The sequence below is a fragment of the Loxodonta africana genome, chromosome 2 (genome assembly GCF_030014295.1).
Source record: "Loxodonta africana isolate mLoxAfr1 chromosome 2, mLoxAfr1.hap2, whole genome shotgun sequence".
NCBI classification, from domain to species: domain Eukaryota; kingdom Metazoa; phylum Chordata; class Mammalia; order Proboscidea; family Elephantidae; genus Loxodonta; species Loxodonta africana.
This window is the reverse complement of record NC_087343.1, coordinates 195,889,690-195,905,130: the sequence shown is the minus strand read 5'-3', so window position 1 is coordinate 195,905,130 and position 15,441 is coordinate 195,889,690. Positions and strand designations below refer to the sequence as shown.

General features: G+C 52.1%; 2 protein-coding genes across 2 annotated transcripts in view; one reads left to right on the top strand and one right to left on the bottom strand.

Annotated features, from left to right (window-relative positions):
* The first annotated feature begins 5,145 nt into the window (after positions 1–5,145).
* Positions 5,146–9,189, top strand: GPRIN1 (G protein regulated inducer of neurite outgrowth 1). Its single transcript, XM_064279174.1, is given in 2 exon segments — positions 5,146–5,166; positions 5,169–9,189. Coding segments are annotated over 2 exon segments (2,973 nt in total). The 3' UTR covers positions 8,121–9,189.
* A 59-nt stretch (positions 9,190–9,248) lies between these two features.
* CDHR2 (cadherin related family member 2) overlaps positions 9,249–15,441 on the bottom strand; it is an 89,377-nt gene continuing 83,184 nt past the window's right edge. Inside the window, exons 30-31 of the mRNA XM_064279176.1 lie at positions 15,120–15,177; positions 9,249–9,386 (exon numbers count right to left, since the gene is read on the bottom strand). Coding sequence (XP_064135246.1) covers positions 9,249–9,386; positions 15,120–15,177 — 196 coding nt within the window. The remainder of the gene's footprint in view (positions 9,387–15,119; positions 15,178–15,441) is intronic.

The window sequence follows — 15,441 nt, the reverse complement described above, 5'->3', positions numbered from 1 at the left end:
CAGCTGGGCTCTGACAGGCTGAGTAGATAAAAACAGGCCTTCCTGTACACAGCCCAGCCCTAAAGTGAGCAGAGCCTCACACACCCCTCATCTTCTTTAATTCCCACAGCAGCCCTGTGGGGACAGCGGGTGGGCTTGTCAGCATCCCCAGGGAAGGGAAGGGCCTTGCCAGAGGTCACACAGTCAGTGTGGGGAGGTCTTGACTTCTTGCCCTGGGGCCGCTGCTCCAGACCCAGGGTTCACGCATGGGGATGGAGCTTGTTGAAGGGGCCTAGTGTGTGAGGACCCCAGGATGAGCACCTGGGTGACCCCTTCCAGCTCCAGCCTTCACCAGAACCTGGGCCCTTTCTCTTTCCCCTCTTGCCCACTCCCTCTGACTTACGGTGTCCTCTGCCACAGTCCCAAAGACCAGAGGTTGCAAGCAGGGGACCAAGGAGTCAAAGTTGGCTCACAAAAGCTTTTTGTTTGACCTACATGGTATTTAAAAAATGAGCCAATATTTAAAATATAGAAAAAAACAGGTTTATGACTTTGTTTTAGAAATTAGGAGACCTGGCCACAAGGGGGCCACATTTACTTCCCTGCTTAAAACACTCAGGGTTTCCCAGTACCCTCAGGATAAACCCTGACTCCTCCCCTGTGGACCCATGTGATCTGGCCTGATAGGCTCTCTTCTCCCAGTCTCCTCCCTCACCTCCCCTCTTCCTTCTCTCCCTTCCACCTCCAGCCACTAAGGCCTCTCTATGGCTGGCTCAGAGGTTACCCTCAGAGGCACCTTCTTTGACCACCTTATCTAAACCAGCTACCCACTCCTTTGTTTCACAGCATCTATTATTGAAATTATATCATTTATTTGCTTACTTATATTCACTGTTGAATCCCCAGTACCGAGAACAGTGTCTAGAACATTGCATACGTGTTTAATAAAGGATAAATTAATGGATAAATTCCTACTTGGCCAAAATCAGTGGGAACTGAGTGCGGCTGCCCCTTTAGAAGGGGCCAGTTTGCCTCAGTCCCCACCACTCCTTCTTGTCTCCCTGACTCTGAGGATGTCAGGAGCCTTTGGTCATATTGCTTGCTCCATTGTTTTTCTTATTGGAAGTAATGTTTATCTGTGTCCATATCACTATCATAAGGCGAAAAACGAAGATGGGCCCAGGCGATGCTACTGAAATCTGGTGTCTGCCTGACCCACAGGGACTAGTAAGCTTCTTGCTCCTGATCAAAACCAGATGCACTGTCCTGTGCTTCAGACCTGCCTCCCTGCTGCCTCTTGGATGTCCCCCCTACAAGTCCCACAGGCACCTCAGTTCCGTATCCTCAAACCCAGTGCCTCACCATCCTCTGGAAACCTGCCCCTCCTCCCATGTCCCCATCTTGGTGATGGTCCCCATTCCCCCAAGTCCGATAAGGCCAAAGCTTGGAGGACCCAGTGGTTAACAGCATCACTGAGTCCCTCTCCAGGGACCTGAGATCTAGTGGGGGCCCCAGAGATACAAATAACTATATGGAGGGTGGCATGAGCCTGGTTAGGGGAAGAACAAGGGGCCATGGGAAGCCAAAGGAGGCTGATAGGCAAAGAAGACTTACTGGAGGAGGTAGTGTTCAAACTGAGACCTGAAGGCTCAGTAAGAGATAGCCAGGCAAGGAGGGAAGGAAAGATTCCTCCAGCACAGGGTGGGTGTTTTTGGAGCCTGAGATGAGCGAATATGAAGCCTTGAATGAGCCCAGGGAGGTCATGTGTGTGTGTCCACATGTGAGAGTGTATGTGTGTGCACACACACCTGCTTTGGGAGTGGAAATGGGTAACCAAAGATAAAGCCCAGCAGGTAAGTAGTTGGTACATAGGGGCTTGGAAGCACATTAAAGAGTTGGACTTGGCCCCCAAGGTAATAGGGAGTCATTAAGGGTTTAAGGGTTTGTCTCATTTTTTTTCTTCTTCACTTTTAAAAAAAGTAGTACGTGCACACATAACCAAAATGCAGAAATCATACAAGGGCGTACAAAGAAAAATCTCATTTCCCAGAGCCAATCACTGCTAAAAGTTCCGTGGATTTCCTTTCATAATTTTTCTCTTTATACATAAATGTGTGTCTGTCCTTATCCTTGGCTACACGCATGGGATCTTAATAACAGTTGCCCCCTGGCTTTTTTGAGGGGTATTAAACACTTAAGTTATTGGTTCTTGGGCTTATTTCTTTTTTTTTTTTGAAATTTGATGTATCGCCACTGATTTTCAACTGAGCCATTAATCTTGTAGCTTCATCAACATTAACTGGCTTGTTTTCATGATGCTGCTGAAGAATCCGCTGTTTCTGCAAAAGCTCGAAGGAAAGGCCTTTTGAGAAGTGTACAAGTTCCTTTCGTATATCTACAAAAGCTTAATTTACTCAGTTAACTTTTTCCTCATTCACTATGTGTATCTTCTTAAGATTCACGCTAACTGGTTTTGCCTTGTTTTTAGCCTTAATTTTTTGCCTGCCTGTAGAGTCCCTGGATGGTACAAACAGTTAAGCACTAAGCTGCTAACCGAAAGGTTAGAGGTTTAGAGTCCACCCAGAGGCACCTCAGAAGAAAGGCCTGGCAATCTGCTTCTAAAAAATCAGCCATTGAAAACCCTATGGAGCAGTTCTACTCTGGCACACATGGGTCACCATGCGTAGGAATCAACTCAACGGCAACCAGTTTTCTTTTTTCTTTTATGTGAAATACATTCCTAGACTTCTGTCCTAGGTGACACCATCCCCTAACTTTTGTCACTTAATTTATCTTGGACATCTCGCCTTATCACTCCATGCATTCTCACAGCTGCATGCTGTTGGGTGTGGATGTCTGCTTTTCATGTAACCCGTCCCTGGTTGTCGCCATCACCAGCCATACCCTCGTACACCCCTGCCATATCACTGGCCATCTTCAGGACCCTTTCTGGAGGTGGACTTGCTGGCTCCAGTGCTATCTGCATTGTAAACATTGATGGAACCTGATAAATGTCCTTCCTAAAAGATTACAACCAATTTAGTTTCCCAGCAAGACTGAGGAGGGTTTTGAGCAAGGGAGGGACATGATTGGATCTACATGTTAGAAAGATCAGTCATTCATTGAACAAGTATTGATTGGGAGCTTACTTACTTACTGCATGCCAGTCATTGTTCTAGCCTCTGGGGATACATTTGTGAGCACGACAAACTCCCCACCCTCCTGGAGCTGACATTCTAATGGGAGAGACAAACCATCAATAGTAAACAAATACACATAATATGTCAGCTGATGACAGGTTCTATGAAGAAAAATGGAGTAGGGCAAGGGCTATGAGCAGTGTCAGCCAGGGTAGGAGAGGAGGCTTTTGTATACAGGATGGGAAACCTCAGGCAGCAAAAACTGTGAAGATACTTGGAGGAAAAACATTCTAGGCAGAGGAAACAGCCAGTGCAAAGGCTCTGAGGCAGGGCGTGTTCAAAGATCAGTGAGGTGCCAGTGTAGCTGAGGCAGCTTAATGGAGAGGGACAGCTGTAGGGGGTAAGATCAAGAGCGGTAACGGGCCCAGAAAATGCACGGTCTGTGGGCCACTGTAAAGTGTGCATTTACTTTGAGCGAGCTGGGGAGACACTGCGTGGTCCTGAGCAGAGGAGGGATATGATCTGACTTGGGTTTTACCAAGATCAGTCTGGCTGCTCTGTTGAAAGTCAACTGTAGGGGTGAAAAGAAAGGCAGGGATTATCCAAGTGAGAGGTAATGGGGGCTTGGCCCAGGGTAGTGGCCAGCTTCTGGATACATTCTGTAGGTACAGCCATTACATTTTGCTGGTGAATGGGACATGGGGTATGAAAGAAAGTCAAGGGTGACTCTAAGGATGTTGATCTGAGCACTGGAGAAAGAACTTTGGGAGAAGATGGTGGGAAGAGCAGGTTTAGGGGAATCAGGAGCTCTGCTCACCCTGGCTGCTGAGTGGCAAATGGAACAGGGGAGCCTGTAGCTCCGGCTGTCTTCCGGACCCTACTCCCTGATGTCCTCAGGCACCACAAGCTCAGCCTGTCCAAAGCGGAACTCCCCCTCCTCCAGATCTTACCAGCACTATCACCAGCAACCCCCACCCTAACCAGAATCCTGCCTCACTTCCCCACCCCCACAGTCAGTTGGTTTCCTGACAGTTTCCCTCCAGTCCTTCAGTTTGACTTCCAGCTCTCCATCCCCAGGACCTCTCCTGCACTATGATCTAGACTACTGCAACTGCTCAGGGCCTGTAACAGAGAAGGTCCTAGCTGAATGGGTTAATGATAGAACAGCCTCCTCAGAGGTCTTGGCTGGCCCCTCTCTTCCTTCATCCCAGTCTCCACGCCATCCCAGAGCAATCTTTGAAAACACATACATCTGACTGTATCCCTTTCTTGACTATAAACCGTTTGTGGCTCCCCAGGACCTACACAAACATAGTTTGATGGCCTACAGACATCTTTTGTTTGGCCTGTATAGTGTTTCTTTTTTAACTGGAATTAAGTAGGAACTTTTTCATTAAAATTATGGATTTCCCACTTCTCTTGAGAAAACAGAAGAGCTGATACTACCAGGTCCACACTTCTCCACAGCAGCACTCAGCCAGGTTGAGTAGTGGCTCCCGCTTTAGACAGGGCATATGCTCTCTGGTTTGTCACAGTCCCCACCACTCCCTCTTGTGTTTTACTCAGCCTGCTTCCTCAGTTAAGTTACCTACCTGGCCCCTATGGCCTCAGAGTTTATGGCCCCTGGCCTAGAAGAGCAAATGTATAACTTCTGGGTAGCCTGCGCATGGGATGGGGCTGACAAGGGAAAGTCAATAGTAAATGAAGTTGAAAAATTAGACTGAGGCTACGTTGTAAAGGGACTTGAATGCCATTTTATCCAGAGGGCCACTGGAAGCAGTGACGTGGTTGGATTTGTGTTTCTAGCATAGGTTCACTGAACGAGAGGGATCCAGATGGGCAGAGAACCCAGTGAGGAGGCCCTGCTGCTTGGAGGGCTTGTAGAAGTAGAATCTGCCTTCTGGCAATCTCCTTCCAAGAAGGAGGAGGCATCTTCCCTGCTGAGTCTCCCCTGAGTCTGAGTCTGCTTTCTCTGTGTTTCAGAACCAGGCAGCAGCCGTGGGGCCCAGCATGGTCGTGAGAGCAGATGGGCAGTGCTGAAGACCCAGAGCCTGGCTCCAGCTGCTTCAGAAGGACCCCAGCCCCCCAGGACAGCAGCCCACAGCCCTCTCCCGCCCACAGGATGGGAGCCTGGGGGCTGGGGGCCCAGCCATGAGGGAATGCTGCCCCTCCCAGCAAAAGGCCAGCTCTGCACCCCCCAGACACTCCCCTGACCAAGGCCCAGGCATGGACTCTAGACACAGCAGCCCCAGTGGGGCTGTGGAAGGTGCCTCCTGCTCTGAGGCCCCTGGTGGGAACTTGGCCTGCCCTTCCCCAACCTGCATCCCTCCCCAAGAGGCAGCCATCCAGGGGACACTGGGGATCCACGAAGCCCTGACCTCAGGGACCCCAGAAACCACCTTCTCTGTGAAGCCAGGGGTTTCGAAGGCAGAGCCTGTGTCCTCAGTAAAACTTGATCCCACATCTTCAGAGAATAGAAGTCCTATGTTCTTGGAAAAGATGGATTCCAAGTCTTCAAAGAAGGCAGATTCCACTTCCACAGCCAAGGAAGATGCTGGGTCCTCAAGGAAGACAGATCCCATAGTTACAGCACAGACAGAGCCTACCATCCTGGGAAAAGGGGATCCTGTGTCTTCTGGAAAGATGGATCCTGGATCCTTGGGAAAGGAGGATTGTATGTCCTCTAGAAAAGTGAATACAGTGTCCCCAAGGAAGGAGGATCCTGGGTCTTTGAGAAAGGTGGATCCTGTGTCCTCGGGCAAAGTGGAGCCTGCATTGCCAAGAAAAGAGGATCCCGGGTGCTCAGGAAAAGAGCACCCGGTGTCCTCAGAAAAGGTGGGTTCTGCATCCTTAGGAAACGTGGATCCCATGTCCCTGGAAAACATGGGTTCTGCTTCTGCAGAAAAGACAGATCCTGGGTCCTTGGGAAAGGTGACTCCAGGATCCTCAGGCAAGATAGAACTTGTATCATCTGGGACAGTGGAACCTGGGTCCTCAGGAAGGGGGGATCCTACAGGCTTGGGGATGGCAGATCTTATACCTGTGGGAAATGCAGAAATTGTGTCCTCCACAAAAGAGGACCCCAAGTTCCTAGGAAAGATGGATCCTGCCTCCTCAGGAAACGGGGATCCTATGTCTATGAGAATGATGAAAACTCTATCTGCTGGGCAAATGGATCCTGTGTTTTCAGGAAAGATGGATCCCACATCTTTGAAAACTGTGGAGCCCATGTCTTCAGATAAGGTGGGTTCTGTTTTCTTGGGAAAGGTCGGTCCTGTGTCCTCGGGAAAGCCAGAGTCCTTGTCTTCTGCGCAGGCCAAGCCTGTATCTGTGGAAAAGTCAGACACTCCATCCTCAGGAAAAGAGGTCCCCGTGACCTCCAGGAAGGTGGATCCCATTTCTGTGGGAAATATAAAAGCATCATTTTATGGAAAAGTGAATCCTGAATCCTTGGGGAAGAAAGACCCCTTGTCCTCAGGTCCAGGGGATCCCAAGTCCTTGGGGACTGCAGGGGCCCCATCTTCAGTAAAACCTGAGGCAGTGACTGGGATCGGAGTGGGACCACTGTCCTCGGAGAAGGCAGATCCTGTGGCCTCTGGGAAGGCTGAGTCCCTGGCTTTGGGCAAGGTGGAACGGGTAGAGACCAGGGGAGAGGCAGAAGCTGGCCCTTCTGGAGAAGTGGACTCTGTGTCTTCAGGAAAGGTGGACCCCAGTACTCCAGGAAAAACAGTCCCTGTGTCCTTGGGGAAGGGGGATCCCATGTCCTCAGGAAAAGCAGGAGCTGTCCCAGAGAGAAAGGTGGATCCTCTGCCTCCAGAGAAAGGGGATTCTGGGAACTCCAGAAAAGTGGATCCCAGTGCCTCAGGGAAAGCAGAGCTGACCTCTGAGGGCAAAGCAGAACCGATGCCCCCTGGGAAAGAGGCTGCAGTCTCATCAGGAAAAGCAGAGGCCGTGTGTTCACAGAACGAGAAGCCGCTGGCCTCGGTGAATCCCGGCTCCTCGGGAAAAGCAGACCCCATTGCTTCTGGGAAGGTGGCTCCTCTGGGGAAGGCACCCTCTGCGTCTCCAAGAAAACCAGAAACTCCAGCCTTGGGGAAGGTGGTCCCCACGACTCTGGAGAAAGTCGAGGGCTTCTCCTTCAGGCAGTCAGATGGCAAGTCCCACGGTGCAGCCCCTTCCCCAGAGGGTGTCGGGAGCGGCAGAGGCAGCACAGAGCCAGAGCCCGCCCTCCGCATCGAGGCTTCCAGCCTCGGCCCGAAAGACCCGGCGGTGGCCCGGGCGACGAAAAGCCCTGGCTCCGAGGCCACAGCGACCCCGTCCGGGCAGCGGACTCGCGACAACTTCACCAAGGCGCCATCGTGGGAGGCTAGCGTACTTCCGCCGCCGCGCGAGGACGCGGGCACGCAGGCGGGCGCGGAGGCCTGTGTCTCAGTGGCCGTGAGCCCCATGTCTCCGCAGGACAGCGCGGGCGACCCGGCCTTCAGCTTCCAGGCGGCTCCCCGCGCGCCGAGCCCCGCGCCCAGGCCGCCCTTGCGCCGGGACGCAGGCCTGCAGGTGTCGCTGGGCGCCGCCGAGACACGGTCAGTGGCCACCGGGCCCATGACGCCGCAGGCCGCTGCACCGCCCGCCTTCCCCGAGGTGCGGGTGCGGCCCGGTTCGGCGCTGGCGGCCGCCGTGGCGCCCCCCGAGGCGGCCGAGCCTGTGCGCGACGTGAGCTGGGACGAAAAGGGTATGACCTGGGAGGTGTATGGCGCTGCTATGGAGGTGGAGGTGCTGGGCATGGCCATCCAGAAGCACTTGGAGCGGCAGATCGAGGAGCACGGCCGCCAAGGGGCGCCAGCACCCCCTTCCACCTCCCGCCCAGGCCTGGGCCGCTCGGGCTCTGTGCGCGCCGCTCCCCCCGAGGGCGCGGCCAAGCGTCCGCCTGGCCTCTTCCGCGCGCTGCTGCAGAGTGTGCGGCGGCCGCGGTGCTGCTCGCGGGCCGGACCCACGGCTGAGTGATCCGCGCCTCCTTTGTATGCCGACGCCCGGGTTTCCAACCTCAGGCTCCTTTCTGGACCCAGGCCTCTAGAAAGGATCCCCTCGGCGCGCGCCAGACCCTAAGGGGTGGGCAGCCTCTAGGTTCCTTCTCAACCCCTTCTTTCCAGCCCACTTTCCTCCCAGACTCAAACACTGAACCCCCCTCTACCCAGATCCCTCGTGGCCATGAGCCCACGAACCCAGCCCTGATGCCTCATTGCCCCCTCACAGCCCTCAGTTCCACTCCTGGTCACACTGGGCTACCATGGGGACCTGTGCAACACCCCATCCTCATCCCTCAGAGCCAGGCAGGCTACTGAGTTGTTCAGACTGGTGTGTTGAGGCCTGAAGCAGGGCCAGGTCCCCAGAGTGGGAAAGACCGTGAGTACAAATCTGTGAGTGGGCAAAGCTCCAAGTGTGCAAGGGTTGTTGTTTGGGATCTTGAGGGCGCAAGGCTCCGAATGTGTGGCCCTGGGCGTGTGAGGCTCTGAAAGAGTGAGTGTGTCCATGTGGTGGGCTGGCCCCCAGGGCGTGGACGACTCCTGCATGCTGTTGGTAGACCTTCCCCAATTCACCTGTACCCACCAGCCCAGTCCCCCTCCCCTGTCTCCTCCTTGCATCTGGTCTGGTTCACAATTCCCAGATAGGCCAAAGGCAGTGCAGGACGTGCCCTGGGGGCTTAGCTGAGAGGGAGAGTCGAAGAAACGTCAGAGGGTCTCAGACAGGCCAGGAGGTCACAGAGGCTCATGGAAGGTCTCAGGCCACAGGCAGCCTGGTGACCGATGGGGACAGTATGGAGAGCTCATTCTATAACAGCTGTCCTTTAAAGGCCACCCTCTGCAGCCCTGTGTTCCCCCTGTGCTGTTAGCCCCCACAAGTCCCTTGTGACCACTCAGTCCCCTGCCCCCCCCAGCCATGGTTTTTGACTACAAGCTGTCACAGTATACATTGGTAATAAAATCTTTCCCCGACCCTTATCTGTTCTGATTGGCTAAAAGCAGAAGAGGGCAGGGCAACAAGATATATTTTTGTACCCAGAGAGGGATAGGTACAACTTGGGGGTAACCAAGAAGAGCAGGCAGAAAGGTGGGGCTCTGTGGCAGGGCCCTGTCACAGTTCTGTGGTGTCCAGGCCATTGTTGGTGAATGACAGTGCTTCCTGCCGGTCTCTGGCGCCCTGCTGCCTTCCCGATAGCACCAGGCTCAGGGGTTCTGCATCTGGCTCCATCACATTGGGCAGTGGCTTCTTCTGGGGGGACAGAGAGGGCAGGTGTGGACAGGGGCAAGATGGGGTGATCTCCCAGGCTCTGGGGGAGGGGGCACGCCTCCAAGCCTACACCCAGATGGCCACATGACTGGGGATTCCCTGCTCCTCCTGGACCTTGGTTTCCTGGCTGTGTCCCGTGGTGGTGCAGGTGGGCCTGGGAGGGTCTGCTTGGCCTTTGCCCCACCGTGGACACAGCTGCACTTTGGTGATCTGCCCAATCCTGAGTTGCACCAGGCCCTGTGCCAAGGAGCCATCCAGACACGGTTCCTGACACCTGAACCTCATGGCAGGCGTGATGCTGGGTATGCTCCATCCATTACCTGGAGTACCCACAAAGGGAGGGAGCATGTCTCCCATTTTATGGCCCAGAGGGCTTTATGGCCAGGAAGGGGTGGAGCAGAGTTTGGACCATTGGTTTTGCTGGCTCTAAAGCCCTTGCCCTGTCCATGGTGTGATGCTGTCCCTGGTGGAATTCAGCATCTCTCTCCTGCAACCCTCAGAGGGACACAGCACGCCCAGGGTCCCCCCTGTAGTTCATCATGGCACTCACTCACCTTACCTGCCCTTATCCCCCTCCCCATGTGACCTGCCCAAGGCTCACAGATAGCCCGCCTATGGACCGACACCCCTCCCCCTCCCCCCCCCCACACACACCTCAGCTACTCTGCTGCAGACCCACTCTCAGGGCCAGAGCTCCCGACGCCACCACCCTCCCTGGGGCACTCCAAGGGCTTTTTCCAGACAGGCTGTTCAGTCTCTGGTAAACAGTGGAATATGTAAGGAACCCCAGAGGGGTGGAACATTCTGCCTGTGCTCTCCGGAGCACTTGCCACAGACCCTGAGCTGGCAGCTGTTATGCAGAGCGGCCCAGGATAAAGACCTGGCCTGGGAGGCAGGAGTCCTGGGTTCAGGTCTGCCCCTGAATTGCCAGCTGTCTAACCTTGACCAATTCCGTTTCCCTATTGGTGACTTGGAAAGGGTAGATTGGATGAACCTCTCAGGTCACTAACATTCCACACAAACATTTATGGAGCCCTGGTTGGGTAGCATATAGGGTTGCTATGAATTGAAATCGACTCAACAGCAACAGGTTTTTTTTTTTTTGGCGCCATAGTAGGTAAGAGCTCAGCTGCTAACCAAAGGTTGGCAGTTAGAACCCCCCAGGTGCCCCTTGGAAACCTTATGGGGCAGTTCTACTCTGTCCTGTAGGGTCGCTATGAGTCAGAATTTACTCCACGGCAACGGGTTGGATTTGGTATTTTTGGTTTGGCACAAACAGGGAGCCCTAGTGGCCTAGTGGTTAAGAACTCAACTGCTAACTTAAAGGTTGGCAGTTTGAATCCACCAGTTGCTCCTTGAAAACTCTATGGGGCAGTTCTACGCTGTCCTGTAGGGCCACTATGAGTTGGAATTGACTTGATGGAAACTTTTTTTTTTTTTTTTTTGGGGTACAGACGGTTAAGTGTTCACTGGTATCCGAAAGTTTGGCGGTTTAAATACACCCAGAGGTGCCTTGGTGATCTACTTTTGAAAAATCAACCATTGAAAGCCCTACTGAGACACACATGGAGTTGCCACAGACCTGGTTTTTTGGTTTGGGATGAGTCAGCAGCACCAAGGGATTCCCTGAAAAAGGTGCCACTTGTGTTCTCCACCCAGGGACAGGAGGGGAGGTGAGGGGACAGGAGGCTCCTGAGAAGGCCAAACTCCACCGCTGCAGGAAGACAGTGGAGGTGGCTTCTCAGAAATATAACCCCATCTCGCTTCCCTTCCCCCAGGACAAAGTCTTTTCTCTGGCTTTGAAAACTCTGTGACCCGGCCCCACCCCCTCCAGACTCTTCCCTCTGTGTTCCCTGCCCCTTCCAGCCTACAGGTCCAATCCCCGCCTACAGTGGGGCACCTGACTCCACTCCTTCCATTCTCCCAGGGGGGCCAGCCCCTGCCTGGGCCACTAGCCTGCTCTCTTCAAGCAACCAGCTCCGGCAGGCAAGAGGCTCCCTTCTGCCTCCAAAAAACCAAACCAAACCCAGTGCCATCGAGTCTATTCCGACTCGTAGTGACCCTATAGGACAGAGTAGAACTGCCCCATAGAGTTCCTTCTGCCTCAGTTCCTCCCAAATGTGGTTTTTGCCTCAAACCATCTTCAAACAGAGATCAGTGGTTCACCCTCCCTCACTTGACTGTCACATATTGTAAAGCCCAAGAGTGACTTGCTGACCAAATCGTTCCAATTAAGGGGTCCTCAGGGAAATACTGAAGCATGAGGGGAAGGCTGGGAGTCTGGGAGTGCAGGGCCTATTAGAGGGCAGGACCCAATGTGGGCAGCGCCGAGTGGATGGTGGGTGTAGGGTGGTTGGGTGGGTGACATCCTCTACCAAACCGTAGGCTCAGAATGGGGAGGAGGGAGGCGGGGCTCTCCTCATGGTACCTTGCGCCTGCAGGTAGAGGAGGCCCACCACCACCACCATCAGCAACTGCAGTGTGGAAGCATCTCTGTCATTAGGCTGTTGTTGTTACTTGCCATTGGATCGATTTTCGACTCACAGTGACCCCATGTGACAGAGTAGTACTGCCCCGTAGGGTTTTCTGGGCTGTAAGCTTTATGAGGGAGACCCTGGCAGTGTAGTGCTTAAGTGCTAAGGCTGCTAACCAAAAGGTCAGCAGTTCGAATCCACCAGGTGCTCCTTGGTAACTCTATGGGGTAGCTCTACTCTGTCCAGTAGGGTCGCTATGAATCGGGATTTTTTTTTTTTTTTTAATCTTTATGAGAGCAGATGACCAGGTCTTTCTCCCATGGAGCTGCTGGGTGGGTTCAAAATGCCAACCTTTAGGTTAGCAGCCGAGCATTTAACCGTTGCCACCAGGGCTCTTTGGCATTAGCCTAGTGGTGGTTTTTACCTGCCGTGAGGCCCCAGGTACAGCCCTCTTAGGCAGGGCAAGGAGGCAGCAGTGGTAGGAGAAGATGCCCTGCCCTGGATTAGCCGCATCAGCCTCACCTGCCCCACCCTCAAAAAACCAGTTCTATCTAATTGACTCTGAACTCATGGCACCCCCATGTGTGTCAGAGTAGAACTGTGCCCCATGCCATTGTTAGGTGTCATCAAGTTGGTTCCAACTCATAGCGACCTTACATACAACAGAACAAATCACTGCCTGGTCCTGCAACATCCTCACAATCATTGCTCTGCTTGAACTATTGTTGCAGCCACTGTGTCAGTCCATCTCATTGAGGGTTTTCCTCTTTTTCGCTGACCCTCTACTTTACCGAGCATGATGTCCTTGTCCAGGGACTGATCCCTGCTGATAACATGTCTAAAGTATGTTAGACATCGTCTCACCACCCTTGCTTCTAAGGAGCATTCAGGTTGTACTTCTCCAAGACAGATTTGTTTGTTCCTCTGGCAGTCCATGGTATATTTAATATTCTTCACCAACACCACAATTTGAAGGCGTCAATTCTTCTTCAGTCTTCCTTATTCATTGCCCAGCTTTCGCATGCATATGAGGCGATTGAAAACACCATGGCTTGGATCAGGCGCACCTTAGTTTTCAGGGTGACATCTTTGCTTTTCAACACTTTAAAGACGTCTTTTGCAGCCGATTTGCCCAATGCAATACGTCATTTGATTTCTTGACTGCCGATTCCATGGGTGTTGATTGTGAATCCAAGTAAAATGAAATCCTTGACAACTTCAATCTTTTCTCTGGTTATCATGATGTAGCTTATTGGTCCAGTTGTGAGGATTTTTGTTTTCTTTATGTTGAGGTGCAGTCCATACTGAAGGCTGTGGTCTTTGATCTTCCTCAGGAAGTGCTTCAAATCCTCTTCACTTTCAGCAAGCAAGGTTGTGTCATCTGCATAATGCAGATTGTTAATGAGTCTTCCTCCAATCCTGATGCCCTGTTCTTCATATAGTCGACCTTCTAGGATTGAATAGGTATCTGGAAAGGATACAACCCTGACATGCACCTTTCCTGACTTTAAACCACTCAGTGTCCCCTCGTTCTGTTGGAACGACTGCCTCTTGATCTATGTACAGGTTCCGCATGAGCACAATTAAGTGTCCTGGAATTCCTATTCTTTGCAATGTTAGCCATAATTTGTTATGATTCACACAGTTGAATGCCTTTGTATAGTCAGTAAAACACAGGTAAACATTTTTATGGTATTCTCTGCATTCAGCCAGGATCCTTCTGACATCAGCAATGATATCCCTCTTTCCATGTCCTCTTCTGAATCTGGCTTGAATTTCTGGCAGCTCCCTGTCTATATGGCATTGCAGCCACTTTTTTTTTTTTTTGTACTTTAGATGAAGGTTTATAGAACAAACTAGTTTCTCATTAGACAGTACACATATTGTTTTATGACATTGGTTAACAACCCCACAACATGTCAACACTCTGCCTTCTCAACCTTGGGTTCCCTATTACCAGCTTTCCTGTTCTCTCCTGCCTTTTAGTCCTTGCCCTTGGGCTGGTGTGCCCCTTTAGTCTCATTTTGTTTTATGGGCCTGTCCAATCTTTGTGCAGCTGCTTTTGAATGATTTTGGCAAAATTTTCCTTGCATGTGATGTTAATGATATGATTCAATAATTTCTGCATTCGGTTGGCTCACCTTTCTTGGGAATAGGCATAAAAATGGATCTCTTCCAGTTGGTTGGCCAGGCAGCTGTTTTCCAAATTTCTTGGCATAGACAAGTGAGTACTTCCAGCACTGCATCCGTTTGCTGAAACATCTCGGTTGGTATTCTGTCAATTCTAGAGCCTTGTTTTTTGCCAACGCTTTCACAGGGTTTTCGATTGCTGCTTTTTTTTTTCAGGAAGTAGATCGCCAGGCCTTTCTTTTGAGGCATCTCTGAGTGGACTCAAACCTTCAACCTTTTGGTTAATAAATAGCCTAACACTTTTAACTGTTAGCATCACCCAGGAACTCCCAGGCCCCACCCTAGACCTGCTGAATCAGAGATCCTGGGGTGGGGCCCAGCAGTCTGTGTGTAGCAAGCCCTCCTCTTGTGGCTCTGATGCCCCTCATATGTGAAAACCTGATCTACTCCAGTGGTTCTCAATCCTGGCTACACTCTAGAATCCCCTGGGGAGCTTTTACAATGTATTTGTTCCCAGGCCCCACCCCAGGCCAACAGAATCAGGATCTCTGGGGTGTGACCTGGGGGATATTTTTAAAGAGCTCCCTGGGTGAGTCCGATCGACAGCCCAGGTTGTGCACTATTGACCTAATCTAACCACTAAGACATTTAACAGACGGCTGCACTGTTGTCTGTTTGAGCTTACCTTCATCTCTTTTGCTGCCTGTGCTTATTCATCTCCTTGTCTCTCCCCCACCCTCAGCAGTTTTTATATAAAGGTTATAAAGGGATGGAATCAGATTTGTGAGAACTTGCTTTGGCTAGGTTATGTGTATGTGTGCTCTTACTTAATCCTCATAACAGCCCTGTATAGTTGGCACTCTGACCCCCATCTTACAGATGAGAAATTGAGAACCAGAGAGAAGTCATCCACCCAGGGTCACATGGGGAATGAATGGAGGAGCAGGGATTGGACCCCATTCTAAAGCCACAGGCCTTCCTGGGGCCGGGTACAGAGAGGCAAGGCTGCTGTTGCTCCCCATGTCTGCTGCAGGTCCCTCGAGCTCTGTCCTGAACCCCACCCCTTCAGAGAAGAACCCTGAGTCAGAAGCCCCAGGCATCAACTCACTACCTGTGTTGCCTTGATTTCCTGGTCCAGGTCCACAATGTTGTCATCCAGGGAGTTGAGGCTACAGGAAAAGATGGAGCTCAGGTAGTTGGCAGGCCCAGCCCTCCCTGTCTGTGGCCAAAAACCAACACAACCACCACTATCACTCCAGCCACTACCACCATCACCACCACCACCATCACCTATCACCACCACCACCAGCATCACCACCACTATCACTCCAACCACAACTACCACCATTACCACCACTATCACTCCAACCACAACTACCACCATCACCACCACTATCACTCCAACCACAACTACCACCATCACCACCACTATC